Here is a 17,598-nt window from a genome sequence, read left to right on the forward strand (position 1 = left end):
CTGCTGCCCGGGGGTGCTTATATGGAGGAAATACAAATATAGATGTCTCCTCAGCAATGCTCGCAGCCTTGAGCTCTCATCAGTGAGCTCAAACATTTGTTCCCGTCTCCGTCCCGGCTCTTTTTGTGGAAATGGCCTTCGTTATGGGACATCCACTTGGATCTCGTTTCATAAAAGGGCTTATGCTAAGACGGGAGTCCTGCTTCAGAAGTTATATATGTAATAGTAAACATCTCAATTCTTAATGACCTACATGTCCAAATTTCAATGAGGCGATATCAGTTTATAGATGCGGGGAGATACACACAACACTCAAAAGAGAATAAAGTAAAAAAATACGCTTCATTAAGTACAATCTAATGAAATCTAAAACGGGATCCAAAAAGCGCTGTTTAGAAAATGTATTCATTATATACGGTCTTATTTTTGTGGTTGTGGTTTGTACGAGTGTACAAGTGCACTGTTTATAGGATTTTTGAATACATTATTCCTCTGACAGTGTCAATCAAAAGTGAGCCTTCTTTACACATAAAGGCAGACACACCTGTTGTTTTTCACCTCATTAGAATGCGCCGTAAATGGAATGGACGTCAATGGAGGAGTAACCTTGTCATTATAGTAAACTAGATTTCATGAGCATAAGAAGACAATTTGTACACAATTTTACATTTACATTAGTTGCATTGGCCAAATTAAAAATAACTACATTTCTTCTATTATTTGCTGCTAATTATAGAAAGTCTGCCTTCTCCTTTCACTGAAATGAATTATTATCAATTTGACAAGTATATGCTGTTGTTGTTGTTGTTGTTGTTGTTGTTGTTGTTGTTGTTGACTAATGGGTCCATTTTCATCACTGGTCCTTGACGGAGCACACGTATGCACAAAGAAAATCTGTCAGGTCACTCGACTGTCACTAACATTAACACCAGGCGTGCAACATTTGCAGTTGCCTTAACCTGGGCGTCTTTCACGTCAACACTTGTGGGCCAGGTTATTTTGGAGGCTTGATGCATATAGCTGACACCTTGACACAATATTAATCACCTTCCAACTCTGGTGCTCAAATGGACAGAGAGCTCGATCTGTTGCTACACTTACAAATATGATTTAGAATTTTGATTTGAATGTTGATTTGATCACATTATTTAGTCTCACTCACGTAGTTAAATAAAGTAAGTAAAATGTTGTAAATATCTTGTCCATCCGGAGGTTTATTTATTAGTACTTCGTATACTATACGAAGTAGGAAATTGAATTAATCATCCGTATTGAAAGTGTTGTCCCAACAAACACAACAAGCATAACAAAGGTCATCGGATTGCTGACAAATTTATTTAGTTACACACTTAACACATCTGACAAAAAAGATCATATTTTATGATTTCTTGCAGTGTCTTATTGCGACTGATGTTCATTCTTCAGCATCCTTTCCCTTTGAAGCAACACAGAAGAGTTGATGAGAAATGGGCATTTAAGTCACACGTTGATGATGACGACGTAGCAACAGTTTGACGCAAGCTTCAGCTCGATGAAATGAAACAAACATACCCTGGCAAAGTCACGGCTCTTGGCCCTGAGCTTGTTGACCTGCGACTCGGCAATATCGGCGCGTTCCTGAGCCTCCTCCATCTCATGTTGAACCTTCCTGTACCTGGTCAGGTGGGAATTGGCCTGCTCCTCCTAGAGAACACGAAGTTCACAAGTTCAGTGATGTCAAAAGTGTGAGACTTATACACACAAACGGTCCTGTGTCTAAAACAGGGTTGGACAAAGCATGGCCCCACTCAGTTCTTTAATGCAACCCACTGATTTACATTATCAAGAGTCTATCCAGTTGGTTCTTTAAAATGTTTTTTTTTTACTTAGGCCTTCAAACATTTAACTTAATTTTTATTTTGTTTTAATGTATTGCTTTTATTATTTTGTAAATAGAAATATGTAAAATATTTTTTTATGGATACAGTTCACAATTTGTAAGGATTTTCATTGAAGAAATGGTTAATTTATTGCAAATAATACAATTTCTAAAATAAAAAATTTCCATGTACATTCATACATTTTTAAACACATTTTAAAGAATTGGTTAATTCATTTGTGGTAAATACATTTTTTTATAAAAACATTACATTTAACATATCGTCGCTGTCATGTGAAAAACATTTATCTCCATTTTGTTTTCATTTTCCTATTTTTACATGAATCATGTTTCTGCGTTACAGACATCGCAATAAAGTGAACATGCTTCCAAAATTGGAGATAGTTGGAGTTTTTCACAGGACAGCGACGATATATTTTATTATATAGATATATTTTATTATATATTTGGTTAATTATTTACAATTTAATTGATTATAAATACAATTTAAAAATGAGAATTCAAACTCCATCCATTCATCTTCTACTCCACTTGGGGCACTGGTTTGCTGGCGCCTATCCCAGCTGACGCCAGGCGAGATGCGGGTAGATCGCAAACTGGTCGTCACGGAGACCACCGACCAATCACACTCAAATTCACACCTACTATAAGGCCAATTTGGGGTCTTCAATGAAACTACCGTGTATGTTTTTGGAATGTGGGAGGAGTACTCGAAGTCACAGAATGACAAGGGTGTTAGATGCGCAAAAGCCCAGCCTAGACCCGTGAGGTGTGCTTATCCCATATTTCTGTTTTTAAAAAAATCAAATGTGACTCTTGAGAACAAACATTTGCCCACCCCTGCTCCGACATTTCAGCTCCAGCACTTACAGAGTCCTCGCATTGCCTCTTGTAGACCTTGACTTTCAGCTGCAGCTTGTCCACCAGATCCTGAAGTCTTGCAATGTTCTTCTTGTCCTCTTCAGTCTGAAGGTGGTAGACAAGGTGGTATGTTCAAGACGAAATTTAAACCCACGCAGGCTTGCAAGAGACGTTTTGCGAACGACACCTAAGCCACCGATAGAAGAATGTCGACTCAAAAATATTGAATGTATGCCCTGCTGAAGAACGGGACAGACATCCAGCATTATAGCTGGTCACCTAAGCGTTCTCACGGTGTATTTGCGTTTAATGTTTATCTAAATGTTACAAATGTAGCATACTAATAAACAGCATCTAGGCGGTTATTTATAGCGAATTTATTTTTATGTTATGCTTTTACAAGGGCCTTGTGACATGGAGGTGTTTTATGCCCTCTAGAGGTATAAAACATGTTCTACAACTAGCCCGTTGTACAGTTGGTATATCATTACCTGGTAAGTCAGCTCTTTCACTCGCCGTTCGTACTTGCGGACACCCTTGATGGCTTCAGCGCCTCTTTTCTGCTCAGCGTCCACCTCCGATTCCAGCTCCCTCACCTTCAGCACAAAAAGACCCGAATGTGGCAAGACTTTAGCACAACACTTGCTTAAACATTAACTGAGAGGCTATATAACATTTTTGCTTGCTATTACTTCACCCCTCCCACATGCTGAAAGACATTTAGACTTATTCAAACACACTCTTAAAAAACGTTAGCTGAACAACAACAAAAAAATGCAAGCATAAAATGAATCGGAAATACTCTACAATTATGATATCTCTGTTTTAGATATGTGCTTTTAAGAGGTGGGGCCTGGTGGGCTGGCAGATGTCGTTGTTGAGCTGGAGGGAAGTTGGCCAGTTGGCTCAAGCTGTGGGGAGTCTGCATATGAGTGTCTGGGCATAAAGTGCGGCTGACAGTAGCTCCTGCGTGAGTGTGCTTATTTTGGGTATGGGCGTGATTTACTAAAGGTTTACGCAAATTTGATTGTGCATACAAACGAATGTGGAATCTGATCCACTAACTGGGAGGAGTAAATGCAAATGAATTAGAATAGAATTTAGCCTCTCATTCACTGCCATTGACAAATTTGCTTGTCTTTTCACAGTCCAGCCATTCAATCAATCACCATCAATCACATTTTATTTATATAGCACTTTTCATACATAAAAATGCAACTCAAAGTGCTTTAAAACATTCAAAGCAAAACATAGAATTATCTTCAATCAAAAGAAGCCAGGCCCAAGAACCTATTTATATTTTTTTCCATTTTTTTTCAAACGTTAGCGTAAAAGAGGGTCTGAAACTGTCTATCAGTGAATGAGTTAATGTGATTTATCAAACTTGAGATGAATTGCACTAGCTGATTTTTGCTTCTTTAAATAGCGCGTCTGAAAGTGCAAACCAGCATGCAAAGCGGTGCCAGCGCAGCGCAGGCAAATCAGAGCCGGCGGGGAGAACGCTGCTTGGGTAAATATTTTTTGAAATGCTAACGCAAATTATTGCGACATATCATCAATTCAGCGATGCAATTTTGGACTTGTGTATGATTGAAGGGCTGATGTGGAGCCAGTCACAAGAGGGCGTCATGCCATTTTGCTCCTGAGCTGAGATACTGTGGGGATTTCCCTAATCAACGGGTACGCTCCACAAAAAAAACAGAATCTAGAAGGCAGCGGTAATTGAATAATTTACCCTATGGGCATGTTATGATGTCAGTCATTTGAAATTCAAGCTGAATATCAAGAGTACAGAACCTACCCGAGCCTCGAGCTTTTGGAGCTGCTTCTTGCCCCCCTTGAGAGCCAGAGTCTCAGCCTCGTCCAGGCGGTGCTGCAGGTCTTTGACTGTCACTTCCAGGTTCTTCTTCATCCTCTCCAAATGAGAGCTGGTGTCCTGCTCCTTCTTCAACTCCTCTGCCATCATGGCAGCCTACACATGGAATAGTCGTTTCAAGAAGAGTAATATGCAAATGAGCACCAACAAGGATTGGGTGAGGAAATAAAGACTTGATTGGCCATTTATTCAACTTTACTGTAGGTTTAAGGCCATTTAAGCACCAAACATTCACATTTATTTCCATTTTTAATTTCAGATTGGTTTGCGCACTGTATATCTGGTGCCACATTTTATTCAATGCATGGTTATCTTTTGGATGGCAAAAGTAGAAAATGACAAAGTAAGTTTAATTAAATCAGATAGTAATATATATTTTTTTAGCCTCTTACATTGTTTATTTACACTTTGACCATTATTCGTATCATTGCATTGGCATTTTTCAGAAAATCTTTTACACCATTCTAAAAGACAAAAGCTTCTAGCATAATCAAGAACAATGTAATCAACAATGGCAACATTGCAAAAAAATGATGTGCATTGTCATTTTTTATAGCCTTTTGTTTGTTTTGTATAGCCGCTGCTTACATCAGTGATGGCCTTCTTAGCCTTTTCTTCAGCATTCCTTGCTTCCTGTATAGAATCCTCCACTTCACCCTGAACTTGAACAAGGTCCGCTTCCAGCTTCCTTTTAGTGTTTATAAGATTTGTATTCTGGATGGATCGAAGCAAAGCTTGTCAGACTTGTTCGAAACGTATCTATGTGAACAATAAAGATGATGTTGCGCTTGGTACCTGAGAGTGCAGCAGCGTCACACGCTCACTGGCATCCGCCAGCTCCTGTTCGGCCACTTTGCGGCTTCGGTCCGTCTGCTCCAGAGCGGCTCGCAGCTCCTCGATCTCAGCCAGCATCAAGTTGTTCCTGCGCTCCACCATGGCAACCTGCTCCTTCATGTCCGCGTGAGCCCTCAGGGCCTCATCTAGGTGCAACTGAGCATCCTGGATTCAATCAAGACAATAAAGTTTTTGCTGAGGAAACAAAATGTATGGATACAACACTGTCTTTCAATGCGTGTCTTGTAAGTGTAACTCGGCAGTAGCTGTGAAAAAGACGGGGCCTCACTCAGGGAACTTGTTTTTTTTTTTAATAAGGAACGGGTGAACTTCCAGTCCCTGAACCAAGTCCTAACAGATTGAGCTTTATTGTTTCTGTATACAGGTCTCTGTATATACAGTAAATGCATATAACACACTGCATATATATTAGAAAGGCCCAAACAAGATCATTGCAGACATTGGCCTACATTCACAACAGAAATTCTAATACTGTATTTGTTCCATAATGTATTCTCTTCATTTCCTATCATTTCCCTTGGCGACATTGTTTATAGATGTAGATGTTGGATTTTTTTTTTTTTGTCCAATCATATTTCGGCCTCTAAGTGTTGCCATGTCAATTTAATCTGCTCAGGGCCTTCAGAATCAGTCATTCCGGCCCATGTAAATATAACTACTGTATATTAGCAATGGGACTGTTTCTATAGTCAAATTTGAGCTGGCCCTCGATGGCATCGGCATTTTTCTGTCCTCTGATTGTTTGGGCAGTGCAAAACTTGTGACGGCAAACTTCCACTAGCCAAACATATCTGAAGCAGTCTGCACATATGAGTAAATTCAATAATCATGTATTATGTGTTTTGTATACAATGTTTTTACAATTCGATCAATACTGATTCAGAACAGTTGTGAGCTGTTTTTGTATCGTATGGTTTGTATAATGGCGAGGTGAGAGAATGAAGAGGTGGATCAAGCAAGTCCCCACTGAAAGCAAGGTACCAAATGCAGCGCCAAATGCACAACATGTACTTTATGTTGTACCTTGAGTTGTCCCTGGACGTTTCTCAGCTGTTTCTGGGCTTCGGCCGCCTGGCGGTTGGCATGGCTCAGCTGAATCTCCATCTCATTCAGGTCTCCCTCCATCTTCTTCTTGATTCTCAGGGCATCATTCCTGCTGCGGATCTCAGCATCCAAAGTGGTCTGCATGGCTTCGATCACGCGCTGGCTGTTCCTCTTGATCTGCTCCATTTCCTCATCCTTCTCCGCAAGCTTTCTGTCGATCTCGCTCTTGACTTGGGTGAGCTCCAGCTGAATACGAATGATCTTCGATTCTTCGTGCTCCAGTGTGGCCTACGACGGTTTAAGAAATTGTTTACCACAGTCCAAATTTACGAGCATGCTCAAGCTCGCGTGTCATTTTGAGTACCTCTGCTTCCTCGAGAGCGGTTTGGATTTCAGCTCTTTCACTCTCAGCGAGCTTTTTGCCTTTTTCCAGCTCGTGAATTGTCTTTGATGACTCTCCAATTTGCTCGGTCAAATCAGTAATTTCCTCTGTTGGGATAAAGAAAGCAGGATCTGAACAAATTCCTTGCATATGTATTTTGTCAAATGCACTAGCAGTGTTATATACTATAAATAATAAATAAAAAGAAAAACAGCACAAACTCAGTAGCCTCCAAGCCCCCCCCCCCCCCCCCACTAAAAAATGGTCTTTGGGGAAAATCGGGGTACGGGTCTTACGTTGCAGGTTCTTGTTCTCCCTCTTCAGGGTCTCCAGCTGGTCCAGAGATTCTTCATAAGAGTTCTTCAGTTTGAACATCTCAGTACTGAGTGAGCGGGCCTCCTTCAGAGCTCCCTCCAGTTCGGCCTGGCTCTCTTCGTATTTCTGCTTCCACTCAGCAAGAATCTAGAGGCGTCAAAATCAAAGGAGCATCCTCAAGTAAAACATAAAAACTGCCATATGTTCTCTGATGAAATCTAAGCTGACCTTATCAAAGTTCCTCTGCTTCTTGTCAAGGGTGGCGGCAACAGCATTGGCTCTCTCCACATCGATCATCAGATCTTCCACTTCACCCAGCAGCCTCTGCTTGGTCTTTTCCAGAGAGGCACATTTGGAGTTCACAGCCTCGATGGACTCCTCTGCATCCTGCAGACGCTGGGCAAGCTTTTTCCTGACGAGACACGTCATGAGGATGAGGACTTACAAAGACAACTTAGTGTCTTCCGTGAACCTAACATGCATGTTTTGGGAATGTGGAAGGACTCAGAACTGTGGGGAGGAGGTGCCAAGCCACAAATATTTAACAATCCACCAAAATACTTTGAAGTTGTTCTATTAAGCGAAGTCGCCATGGCTTACTTGGCCTCCTCGAGCTCCTCGGTGCGCTGAATAGCATCCGTCTCATATTTGGTTCTCCACTGAGCCACCTCACTGTTGGCCTTGGACAACGCCCTCTGGAGCTCCGCCTTGGCCTCCAGTTCCTCCTCGTACTGCTCTCGCAGCAGGTCGCAGTCGTGACGGGAGGACTGGACAGCGTGGGCCAGGGCGTTCTTGGACTTTAAACAACATAAACCAGAATAGTCATGACCAAGTGGTACGCTACACTTTATGACACGTTCAAGGTAAAAGCTCACCTTTGTTTCTTCTTCGAGTGCCCTTTTAAGCTCTTCGATCTGATGAATGTAGGCCTGTTTGCCCCTCGTAAGCTGGGAAACAAGAGATTCCTTTTCCTCCAACTGACGACCAATTTCCCCTGAATGAAAAAAAAAGTTGGATCATTGAAAAAAAAACTTTGGATGGCTGTGTTTTGATTTTAAACTTCTGGTTGTTGTACTTTTTTTTATAATGATAGGCTGCTGAGCAGAGAGCTGCTAAAGTGCTTTTCATTTTTGCTGCAACACGGACACGGTGTATTTCATTCTATTGCGACTCACCGTTTTCAGTTGTCAGCCTTGCTCTTTGAACATTGATGTCATTAAATTGACGGATGTGCTCTTCATGCTTGCACTTGAATTCGCTTAATTGATCTTCCAGTGAACGGCACATTTTCTCCAGGTTTCCCTGCAAAAGCAAACCGAGCAAGTGAGTTTCAACTACACTGTGGAAATAAATGAATGGACAAGGACTGTTTATTTGATTTAGTTGTACGCTTAGCTATTTGTGAACTTTACTTTGGATTTTGCAATGGCCTCCATGTTGCTACTGAGGTCGTCAATCTCCATCTTGTATTCACTCTTCTCCTTCTCCAGCTTCTGTTTGACCCGCTGAAGGTTATCGATCTGCTCCCCGAGCTCAGCCACGCTGTCGGCCTGCTTCTTGCGGAGAGCGGCGGCGGTGGCCTCGTGCTGCAGGGTGGACTCTTCCAGGTCGCGACGCAGCTTCTGGAACTCGGCCTCGCGCTTTTTGTTCATCTCGATCTGGACCGAGGTGGCGCCGCCGGCCTCTTCCAGTCGCTCACTGATCTCCTCAAGTTCCCTGGCGAGATCAGACCTCTGCTTCTCCACCTTGGCGCGAGCAGCCCGCTCGGCTTCAATCTCCTCTTCCAACTCTTCAATACGGGCCTGTAATTGGATTGAATACATAATTGTGCGCGACAACATCATTAATTACAATGCAAGGCACCAAATCCTCCCCAATACTAATGTTACACTTCACTTTACCTGCAGTTCTTTTATTTTCTTATGAAGCTGAATGCTGACTGATTGTTCATCCTCAATCTTGCCAAGAAGCTGGCTCATCTCAAAGTCCCTCCTTAGGAATCAAAATATTTTAAAATTCGACCAAACACAGTATGAAACATGAGGATGAAGTCAATTCAGCGGTGATTCTCGCATACTTCTTGATTTTCTCATCGGACTGCTGCTTGTCATTCTCCAGATCCATGATGGTCTCATGGGCCAGCTTCAGATCTCCTTCCAGCTTCCTCTTGGATCGCTCAAGATCCATGCGGAGCTTCTTTTCTTGCTCCAGGGATCCTTCAAGCTAGGGAGTTCACATGTTGTGTAAAAAAGGAGCTTGCAGACAGTCTTGACACAACAACTTGAAACATACATTCTAATGCACATTTAACTCATTCGCTGCCATTGACGAATGTATTTGTCTTTTCGCAGTCCAGCAATTCGATACCAGGAACCTATTTCTATTTTTTTTCTATTTTTTTCAACTATTAGGGTAAAAGAGGGCTTGAAAAATGTCTGGCAGTGAATGAGTTAATATGGAAACATTTTCAAGTCTCACATCATCCACTTGCTGCTCCAGCTTGGCCTTGGCCTTCGTCAGAGTGTTGACTTTGTCTTCCTCCGCCTGAAGGTCATCCAGGGTCTGCTGATGGGCCTCTTGGAGGGCTTTCTTCTCTTTGGACAACTTGGCAATGGTCTCGTCTTGAGAAGTCATCTCCTCAACCAGGTTTTTAACCTATAATCACCATGTTTTATTGGGTTTTAGTTATTTGCAAAGAGCAGAGACTCCAGTTAAGATGGATTTACACCAACCTTGTTCTCGGTGGCATGCTTCTCCTTCTCAACTTTAGCCAGGGTAAGCTCCAAGTCATCGATGTCTTTCTTCAACTCGGAGCATTCGTCCTCCAGCTTCCTCTTCTTCGCTGTCAGCTCAGCGTTCACCTCTTCCTCATCCTCCAGCCTCTCAGAAGCCTCTTTGACTTTTGCCTCAAGCTGGATTTTGGCCTTGATGAGCCCCTCACACCTTTCCTCCGCATCGGCAAGGGTTTCACCCTCCTGCAGTCACAATGAAATCAAATGTAAACAATCTTCGTAGTAATACTCTATAAACACATTTCTACCTATTTCACATACAGACTGAATCTGGAGCTGCAAGTCATTCTTCTCCTGCAGGAGAGAAACCATCTTCTCCTCCAGTTCCTTCTTCTTGGCCAAGGCCTTTGCGAGGTCCTCCTTGGTTTTTTCAAAGTCCTCTTTCATTTGGGCCATCTCCTTTTCAGTCTCAGCACTCTTCAGCAGAGGCTTAATCTTGAAGTACAGCTTCATCCATGGCCAGTGTTTGACATTCATAAATGAGCGGATGTTGTACTGGATGGAGTAAATAGACTCCCTGCCATTGAAAAAAAGACGGTTAAATTGGGATTATGGGGGAATTCATGAACATCCATCCATCGAAATATTGATTCCAATCACCACCATCATATACCTCCTCTCCATCATCTTAGCAAATTCACGTCTCATGACGTAGCCTCTGCACAGAGCCTGAGTCATGGTCACCAGTTCAACCAGTTTCTCATCTCTCATCTCCTCCAGTGTACCCAGCAGTCCAGCCTTGAAGAACACCTGTTGAGTGGTGTATAGATTCAGATCTAAATCTTCTCGAGCTACAAAAACACGTCATTATACTACAATGTTCAGCAAATTGAGCATACTGTAGCTCACCTTGGTATGGCCAAACTTGTACTGTGAGTGATCAACATTGATGGAGCTCAAAAGTTTCTCTGAGGCCTTCTTGTTGTCGATGAAGTGTCCCTCTGGGATGACGCTAGCATTCAATACTTTGTATCTGAAAAAATGTAGTTTGGAGGATTTTCAAAACACAGCCAACATGGCCAAAATGTCGACAAAAACAACCCCCCCAAAAAATCAATGAAAAGCTGCGACATTTGAAACAACTATACAATTTAATGAGATCCATTCAGTTGTAGCTCGGGTCTGTAACATTTGACACTCTTAGATAGATAAATAAAGTCATCCATCCGTTAAAGTACCTCCCATAATGATCGAATTAAAGAAAATGAAAAAATGAAATGAGTATTTGAAGTGTTTTTGGTCCACTGAGCTACAGTACCTCTGCTTAAAGTCACCATAGAGGATTCTGCTGGGGAAACCTTTCCTGCAAATCCTGATGCCCTCCAGTACACCGTTACAGCGCAGCTGGTGGATGACCAGGTGATTCTCCATCAGACCTTAAACAGTAAACGTGACCGATATGAAGACCCAAGGACAAGTCAGTGCTGATGTGTTTGAGTTGAGAGATGGCGGAGGTTCCGACCCACCTGGTGTTTTGGTCTCATTTGGAATCAAACAGCGCACAAAATGAGGGTGAGTGCTCCTCAAGTTGGTCATCAACTTTCCTAAGTTTTCCTGAAATTGGGGAAATGATTCATTTCGCAATTTATGAACAATTGGATGAAATGATTTGATCTTTTGCAACAGCAGCATGTTTTTTTAATTGAGCTTACCCTAAAGAGAGCTGACACCGTCTGAAATGAACCTCCCTTCTTTTTGCCACCTTTCTTTGCACCTTTTGCATCTGTAAAGGATAGAAAACCCTGATATCATCATAATGCCGATCACCTTTTTATGATCTCATTGCACATTCGCCACTATAACCTCTTCTGACAAATAGTTCAATCCGACTGACATTTCAATACAAGCATGTGACTTCTGTACTATAGTATGAGAAATCTGTACCGTCTGTGGATGAATGAGACACAAACAGCAAGGCCAACAGTTTCATCGAGGATTTCTGGAAGAGCTGAACAACTGAGTCATTCAGGGGGTCCTTGTTCTTGTCCAGCCAGCCGTTGACATTGTAGTCAACAGTGCCAGCGTAGTGAACAAGGGCAAAGTGGGCCTCGGCTTTGCCTTTGGTTGGCTTTGGCTTCTGGAAGGGGGCACTTTTGCCAAGATGCTGATCATACAGCTTGTTCTTGAAGGTTATGTCCGTAGCCTTGGGGAACATGCACTCCTCTTCAAGGATGGAGAAGATGCCCATTGGCTGAAATCAAATTGGTCTTTTACTACTGGATCGAACATATTTATTCCAAAGTAAAGAGAGTTTTCTTGTATACCTTCTCAATAAGCTCAATGCAGGCAGCCAAGTCCATGCCGAAGTCAATGAACTCCCATTCGATTCCTTCCTTCTTGTACTCCTCTTGCTCCAGGACGAACATGTGGTGGTTGAAAAACTGTTGCAGTTTTTCATTGGTGAAGTTGATGCAAAGCTGCTCCAAGCTGTTGAACTTAAAAGGAGATGCAAGACAATGTTTTTATTTTTCCCCCCGCTTACTTTTTTTCCTGCAGCATGCTCTTCTCTGCTTCTCTGGTGTTAACTTACATCAAAGATTTCAAATCCAGCAATATCCAGCACGCCAATGAAAAAGTTTCGGGGCTGCTTAGTATCGAGCATCTCATTGATTCTGACCACCATCCACAAGAACATTTTCTCATAGACTGCTTTGCTGAGAGCCATAACAGCATTGTGAACCTAGAAGTCAAGAAACGTCATTATAAAGGCCGTTTGGAATCATTTATTGAATGCGTAGCACTCATCTTAAAATTACCTGAGGCACAGTTTGACCTTTAACCACCATTTCATTGCCGACCTTGACTCTTGGGTAACACAATGCCTTCAGCATATCAGCTGAGTTGAGGCCCATGAGGTAGGCGATTTTATCGGCCACTGACGAAAACAGAGAGCACAAAAGATTATCATATCAAGTGCCAAGGATCTGCTGGTAATATTTGGGTGCATGCCACGGGGCTTCAGACTATGCATCTGCTGAGAAAGATATCCCTTGTAATTCCATCAACATCACTTCATACACAATGTAACTGGAGAACATAACAGGAATGGATAAAAGCTCTTAACATACAGTAGCAGCCAAATGTGTGGACACACCCTTCAACACACTTTGCAATGACATGCTGCTCTTTTTAGGGCTCACAAACTACATTTTACCATCATCCGGAGGCAACTATGAAATAATTCCTTTATTGAATTTGTGGGTTTCTTTCTTTAACGTCAATACATGGAAGTGACCGATTAAAAACGCTACACAGTCCTGACAAGGAACCAAATTTTAACATTTGACTTGAGCTACCTAATGTTCCGGATATTCATGTTTTCATTTTTATTTTCATTTCAAGTAGATGTGTGGAAAGGCTCTAAGCTTTACCCTCAGTGCCATCAGGCTCGGCTTGCTCTTCACGCTGCTTCTGCTTGAACTTCATATTTCCGTGATGCATCACAGCTCCAGTTAGCTTGTAAATGCTTACTTTCTCCTCTGCAGTAAAGCCCAGGATATCAATGGCAGTCTGCAGCACAAATGACAAAAACACATGAGGGTTCTCTCTTGTGCATGCTAAAATGCAATTATGTCTCCCTCAAAATGGATGAATGTCAGGATTTTGCAATATTTATAGTACTCACGTCAGTGGCGATAAACTCCTCAACATCGTTGATACTCTTGACAGTAATTTCACCCTGACTGATCATGGGATAGTCGAACGGGTTGGTGGTGATGAGCAGAGCCTCTGAAAAATATTTGTAATTCGGTTGGAATGTGTACATGTTTGGACGGCAAAAGGGAACATGTTCAAAGAGCTAAAGTCCAAGTGCCGCAAACCTAACAACTCGGGTTTATGTCCTGTTGTGAGTTGGTAGAAGATGTGGTAACTCCTCTCAGCAGACAGCTGGAAAGTCACTCGAGACTTCTCCAGTAGGTCTGCGTAACAAGGCAAGAATAAAGTCAGTTCAAAATAGTTTACTCCAGTAATGAAACAATTTGGACGGCGCATCAAAGAACCTTACATGTTTCAATATCTGCAGAAGCCAACTTTCCAGTTGTTCCAAAATGGATTCTGATAAATTTACCCTAGAGCAGAATGACGGTACAATTTGGGAAGAGGACCACTAAAGCTTTTCAAAACAGTGTCTTTTCTGAAGAGGAATGAATTTGCAGAGAAAAACTTACAAAGCGGGATGAGTTGTCATTCCTCACAGTTTTGGCATTACCGTAAGCCTCTAGCAGGGGATTTGCTGCGATGATTTGATCTTCCAGTGAGCCCTGAAAATTGAATTTTATATATTGATATATTTTTCATACTGTACCAAGCATGTGGTATTTTGATTGTGTATGGACACACGCAATGTGTTACCTGCATTTTACTCGCAGTTGTCTCTTGCTTCTTTCCTCCAGCCACTGCAATTGTTGCAAAGTACTGGATGACACGTTTGGTGTTAACAGTCTTTCCTGCACCGGATTCTCCGCTGAAATAAGGGTGATGCGATGATGTTAAGTTATATGAACGGATGCAAGTCCGATACATACATAATGGACAAAAGAATCAAGACGCAATAAATGAATTAATTCGGGGCTTATTCCCCTATTATTGATGGTAACGCTACCATTTCAATTGCATTTTCCATGCGTGTTAGCATTAAGCTAGCAGGCCGCTCGCCACAACAAACTGCGTTTGTTTTAAATGCACACTGTATAATTATCGTTGTTTTATGTTGACAATAAAATTTCAACTGGGAATGGCATTAAAGCTTGAAACCACTTTTTTATGAAATGTTCACTGCCAAACTGCTGCTTATTGTGAAGTGAGTTGAATTGAATTTAGTGCCATCATAAATTGCTCATAACTCAAGTTTGTGCTTGCAAATCAAAGCAAAAAAATCAGCCAAATGACGGCTCATATGTTCAAAAATACTCATAAGTCGGGTCACTCGTATCTCAAGGCCCCACTGTATATCAAAACAATGTAGTAAAAGCCACTTACGTAATCAGAATGGACTGGTTCTCCCGATCTGTCGAGAGAATGGTTTTTCACAGGTTAATTCCTTTTTAATAAAAATGCTTCTGTTACATATTGTTGCTGTTGGGCGGAAACCTTCTATGTGCATCATTTGTCAAGGTCACGTTTTTTCACAAACAGAGACTACCAAATTGCTAACTAATTGTTGAAAATACTGTAGCTAGAGGACTTTAAACATACAATGTTTTAATAGCTCAAAAATATGTTTCTTTTTATATCCTGAAAACTAAATGTTATAGATATAAAAGGATTCTGCCTGACAGAGATGGGAGAGAAAGAGAGAGGGAGGGCAATTGTAGATGGTGGAGTAAATGGTACTAAATGATGCTAAATGATACCTTGGAGCATGAACTGATAGGCGTTGTCTGAGATGGAGAAGATGTGGGGTGGAGCCTCAATCCTCTTTTTGCCTCTGTATCCTGATACGACAACTGTGTCGTACACTGGGAGCCACTTGTAGGGGTTGACAGTTACGCAGAAGAGCCCGGAGTAGGTCTGTTGAAAGAGAAGGGCTTATTACCAACACACATCCTTCAGCAACGGACGGTGTCAAATAGTTCCGACTCACGTAGATCATCCATGCCGCATAGCGCTCTTTGAGGTTATACAGCACAGCGGGCTCGCTGAGGTGGGTCATCATCGCCATGTCCTCAATCTTGTCAAACTTGGGTGGATTCATTGGGAAGATGTCATCGTCTTTGACAGTGAGATTCTGTCACAAAACAAGACAAAAGAAAGCCTGAATGAAATCAACTAGGAGGATATGAAGACTGTACCGTTTTATTCGAGTCAAGCATCTCTTTACCTTCCCGCCCTTGATTTCAACAGTGGCTTTGCCCGCCTCCTTTTTCACCAGTTTTCCCTTCACATACATCTCGGTGGGCTCAGCCACAAAGTAGGCTGTTTTGGCGTCAAAGGGAGTGTTTTGAGCCTCAAGTCTCTCTCGTTCGGGCTTGCGGAGGTAGATGGCCGCCGCCCCAAAACACTCCATTTCTGGGTCCCCACTCATGGTGCCTCTTTGAGAAAGAAATACAAATGGATGAATGGCTTGAATATTTTCTGGTCTATTGCTTTAATAACAAATTGTTGCTAACGCACCTTTATCCTGCTTTGATGCAGCTGCTGTGTACTATAGATAGTAAAGTACCTAACAAAACATTGGATTGGATGAAGTTGCAAGCGTGAAATGAGTTTTTGGTAGTAAATATCCATGAAAATCTTTGCATCATCAGTCAAAATTCATGTGCAACAGAAGAACACAACACTCACCTTGGTTGGCAGCCTATCAGTCCAAACCTTTGGACGAGCCTGAGCGTTGGACTTTTATACTGTTATCTGTGGCCACCAAGGAGGAGCAGCTCTCCTGTTTAGGTCAATGAGCTTGTCTTGGAAGAATGGTATCGGATGGCTTCCCCACCTCATCATCTCAACAGTTGTGATGATGAGGTGGGGAAGCCATCCGAAAGAAAAACAAAACTACAAATTCCTGTCCGGAAAAAAATGCGCAGCAGTACGAACAGACTCTCTGCTCTAATGGTCACATTTTGCCATTTTTTTTTGCATGTTTTTGTCAACCAATTTGAACGATTTTACCTAACTTTGATATTTCAAATATGATGGGATTTAAGCGTAAAAGCAAATAGAATGTGATGGTGTTGCTTGAAATCTTTATGTATATACAGCAGACCATTACCATTGTTCACATTGCATTGTTGATTGTGGCCAACAAATGACAGTGCTATCTCATCAAACAGACATTTGGCAGTGACATTGTTTCAGACATCTCCTGCGCAGAGCAGCCAAGAGCTTGGTTGGGTCTAATTTAAGATCCCATTATGGTACTTTATGCTGTTGTGCTTTCTCTCCAAAAGAAAGATGACACCAAAAAGGCTTCACAAATATTGCCATGTGGTGCGATTAGGTTGCAATAAAATTTGATATTCTATATGTCTGGACTTTCTATACGGTCTTATTGGGATTTAACACAAATAGCGTCCACAAATCACAAATGCCCAAGAGGTTACTCTTCCAATTGTTTATAAATTCATTGAAGGCTTCTGCTAATTACACGCCAGCTGTATTTCAGCACCACAGTCCCCACGGGAAAAGTGTCCAGTCTGTGAAGCTTCCTATTCTAGGTTCAGGTTATCCATTTTGCGTCTCAGTCCTAACATCTTTAGGAGTAGATTTTTAGTAGTGGGAGTAAAAGTAGTCAAATTAGTGATGTTTTCTTCAGATCAGCACAATACCTGCATAGCCTCCTGCAGTTCTTTGGGGAAGATGCGAGACATGAAACAAGGTACGTTTCTGTCGTTTCTGTTATTTATGATCAGTGATTTATGCTTGGATAGACAACAATGTGCAGTTTTGATTGGTAAGAGGTATTCATTTCAAATATGTTGATTATTCTTGGGTGCAGTTTTGTAGAGATTCTTAACTTTTCTGTATCAATCAAGTAGAATGCTCAATAATACCATATTCTTGTGTATAGAATTGTGCATAATAATATTATTCAGGAAATGCTTCCTTGATTAACGCAGAGCAGCCACTATTAAGAAAGTGATGTGAAGTGAAGTAA

The 17,598-nt window shown here is 41.7% G+C and overlaps 1 protein-coding gene across 1 annotated transcript; it reads right to left on the reverse strand.

Annotated features, from left to right (window-relative positions):
- Positions 1–1,316: 1,316 nt before the first annotated feature.
- On the reverse strand, positions 1,317–16,307 carry LOC147142165 (myosin heavy chain, fast skeletal muscle-like). Its single transcript, XM_086039600.1, has 41 exons — positions 16,290–16,307; positions 16,119–16,167; positions 15,826–16,036; positions 15,589–15,732; positions 15,359–15,515; positions 14,985–15,012; positions 14,358–14,469; positions 14,174–14,266; positions 14,011–14,074; positions 13,826–13,924; positions 13,630–13,733; positions 13,376–13,514; positions 12,761–12,879; positions 12,535–12,684; positions 12,269–12,439; positions 11,889–12,195; positions 11,657–11,727; positions 11,471–11,558; positions 11,263–11,380; positions 10,854–10,977; positions 10,618–10,754; positions 10,266–10,521; positions 9,945–10,187; positions 9,691–9,867; positions 9,290–9,435; positions 9,114–9,204; positions 8,625–9,014; positions 8,388–8,514; positions 8,088–8,206; positions 7,813–8,009; positions 7,441–7,624; positions 7,194–7,359; positions 6,880–7,004; positions 6,495–6,803; positions 5,412–5,615; positions 5,205–5,330; positions 4,542–4,712; positions 3,232–3,336; positions 2,750–2,845; positions 1,552–1,683; positions 1,317–1,435 (listed from the first exon to the last, which is right to left on the reverse strand). The coding sequence occupies exons 3-41, from the start codon at positions 16,027–16,029 to the stop codon at positions 1,415–1,417; spliced, it is 5,814 nt and encodes a 1,937-aa protein (XP_085895726.1). The 5' UTR covers positions 16,030–16,036; positions 16,119–16,167; positions 16,290–16,307; the 3' UTR covers positions 1,317–1,414.
- Between the last annotated feature and the right edge of the window lie 1,291 nt (positions 16,308–17,598).

This window comes from Filicampus tigris, chromosome 9 (genome assembly GCF_054856515.1).
Source record: "Filicampus tigris isolate MCC_2025a chromosome 9, RoL_Ftig_1.0, whole genome shotgun sequence".
NCBI lineage: Eukaryota > Metazoa > Chordata > Actinopteri > Syngnathiformes > Syngnathidae > Filicampus > Filicampus tigris.

Coding starts and splice junctions, on each gene's coding strand:
- LOC147142165 (XM_086039600.1), bottom strand. CDS start 16,029: ATGAGTGGGGACCCAGAAATGGAGTGTTTTGGGGCGGCGGCCATCTAC. Junction 15,013..15,358: donor CTATCAGTTCATGCTCCAAG/GTATCATTTAGC, acceptor TTCTCTCGACAG/ATCGGGAGAACCAGTCCATT. Junction 14,075..14,173: donor ATGACAACTCATCCCGCTTT/GTAAGTTTTTCT, acceptor ATTCTGCTCTAG/GGTAAATTTATCAGAATCCA.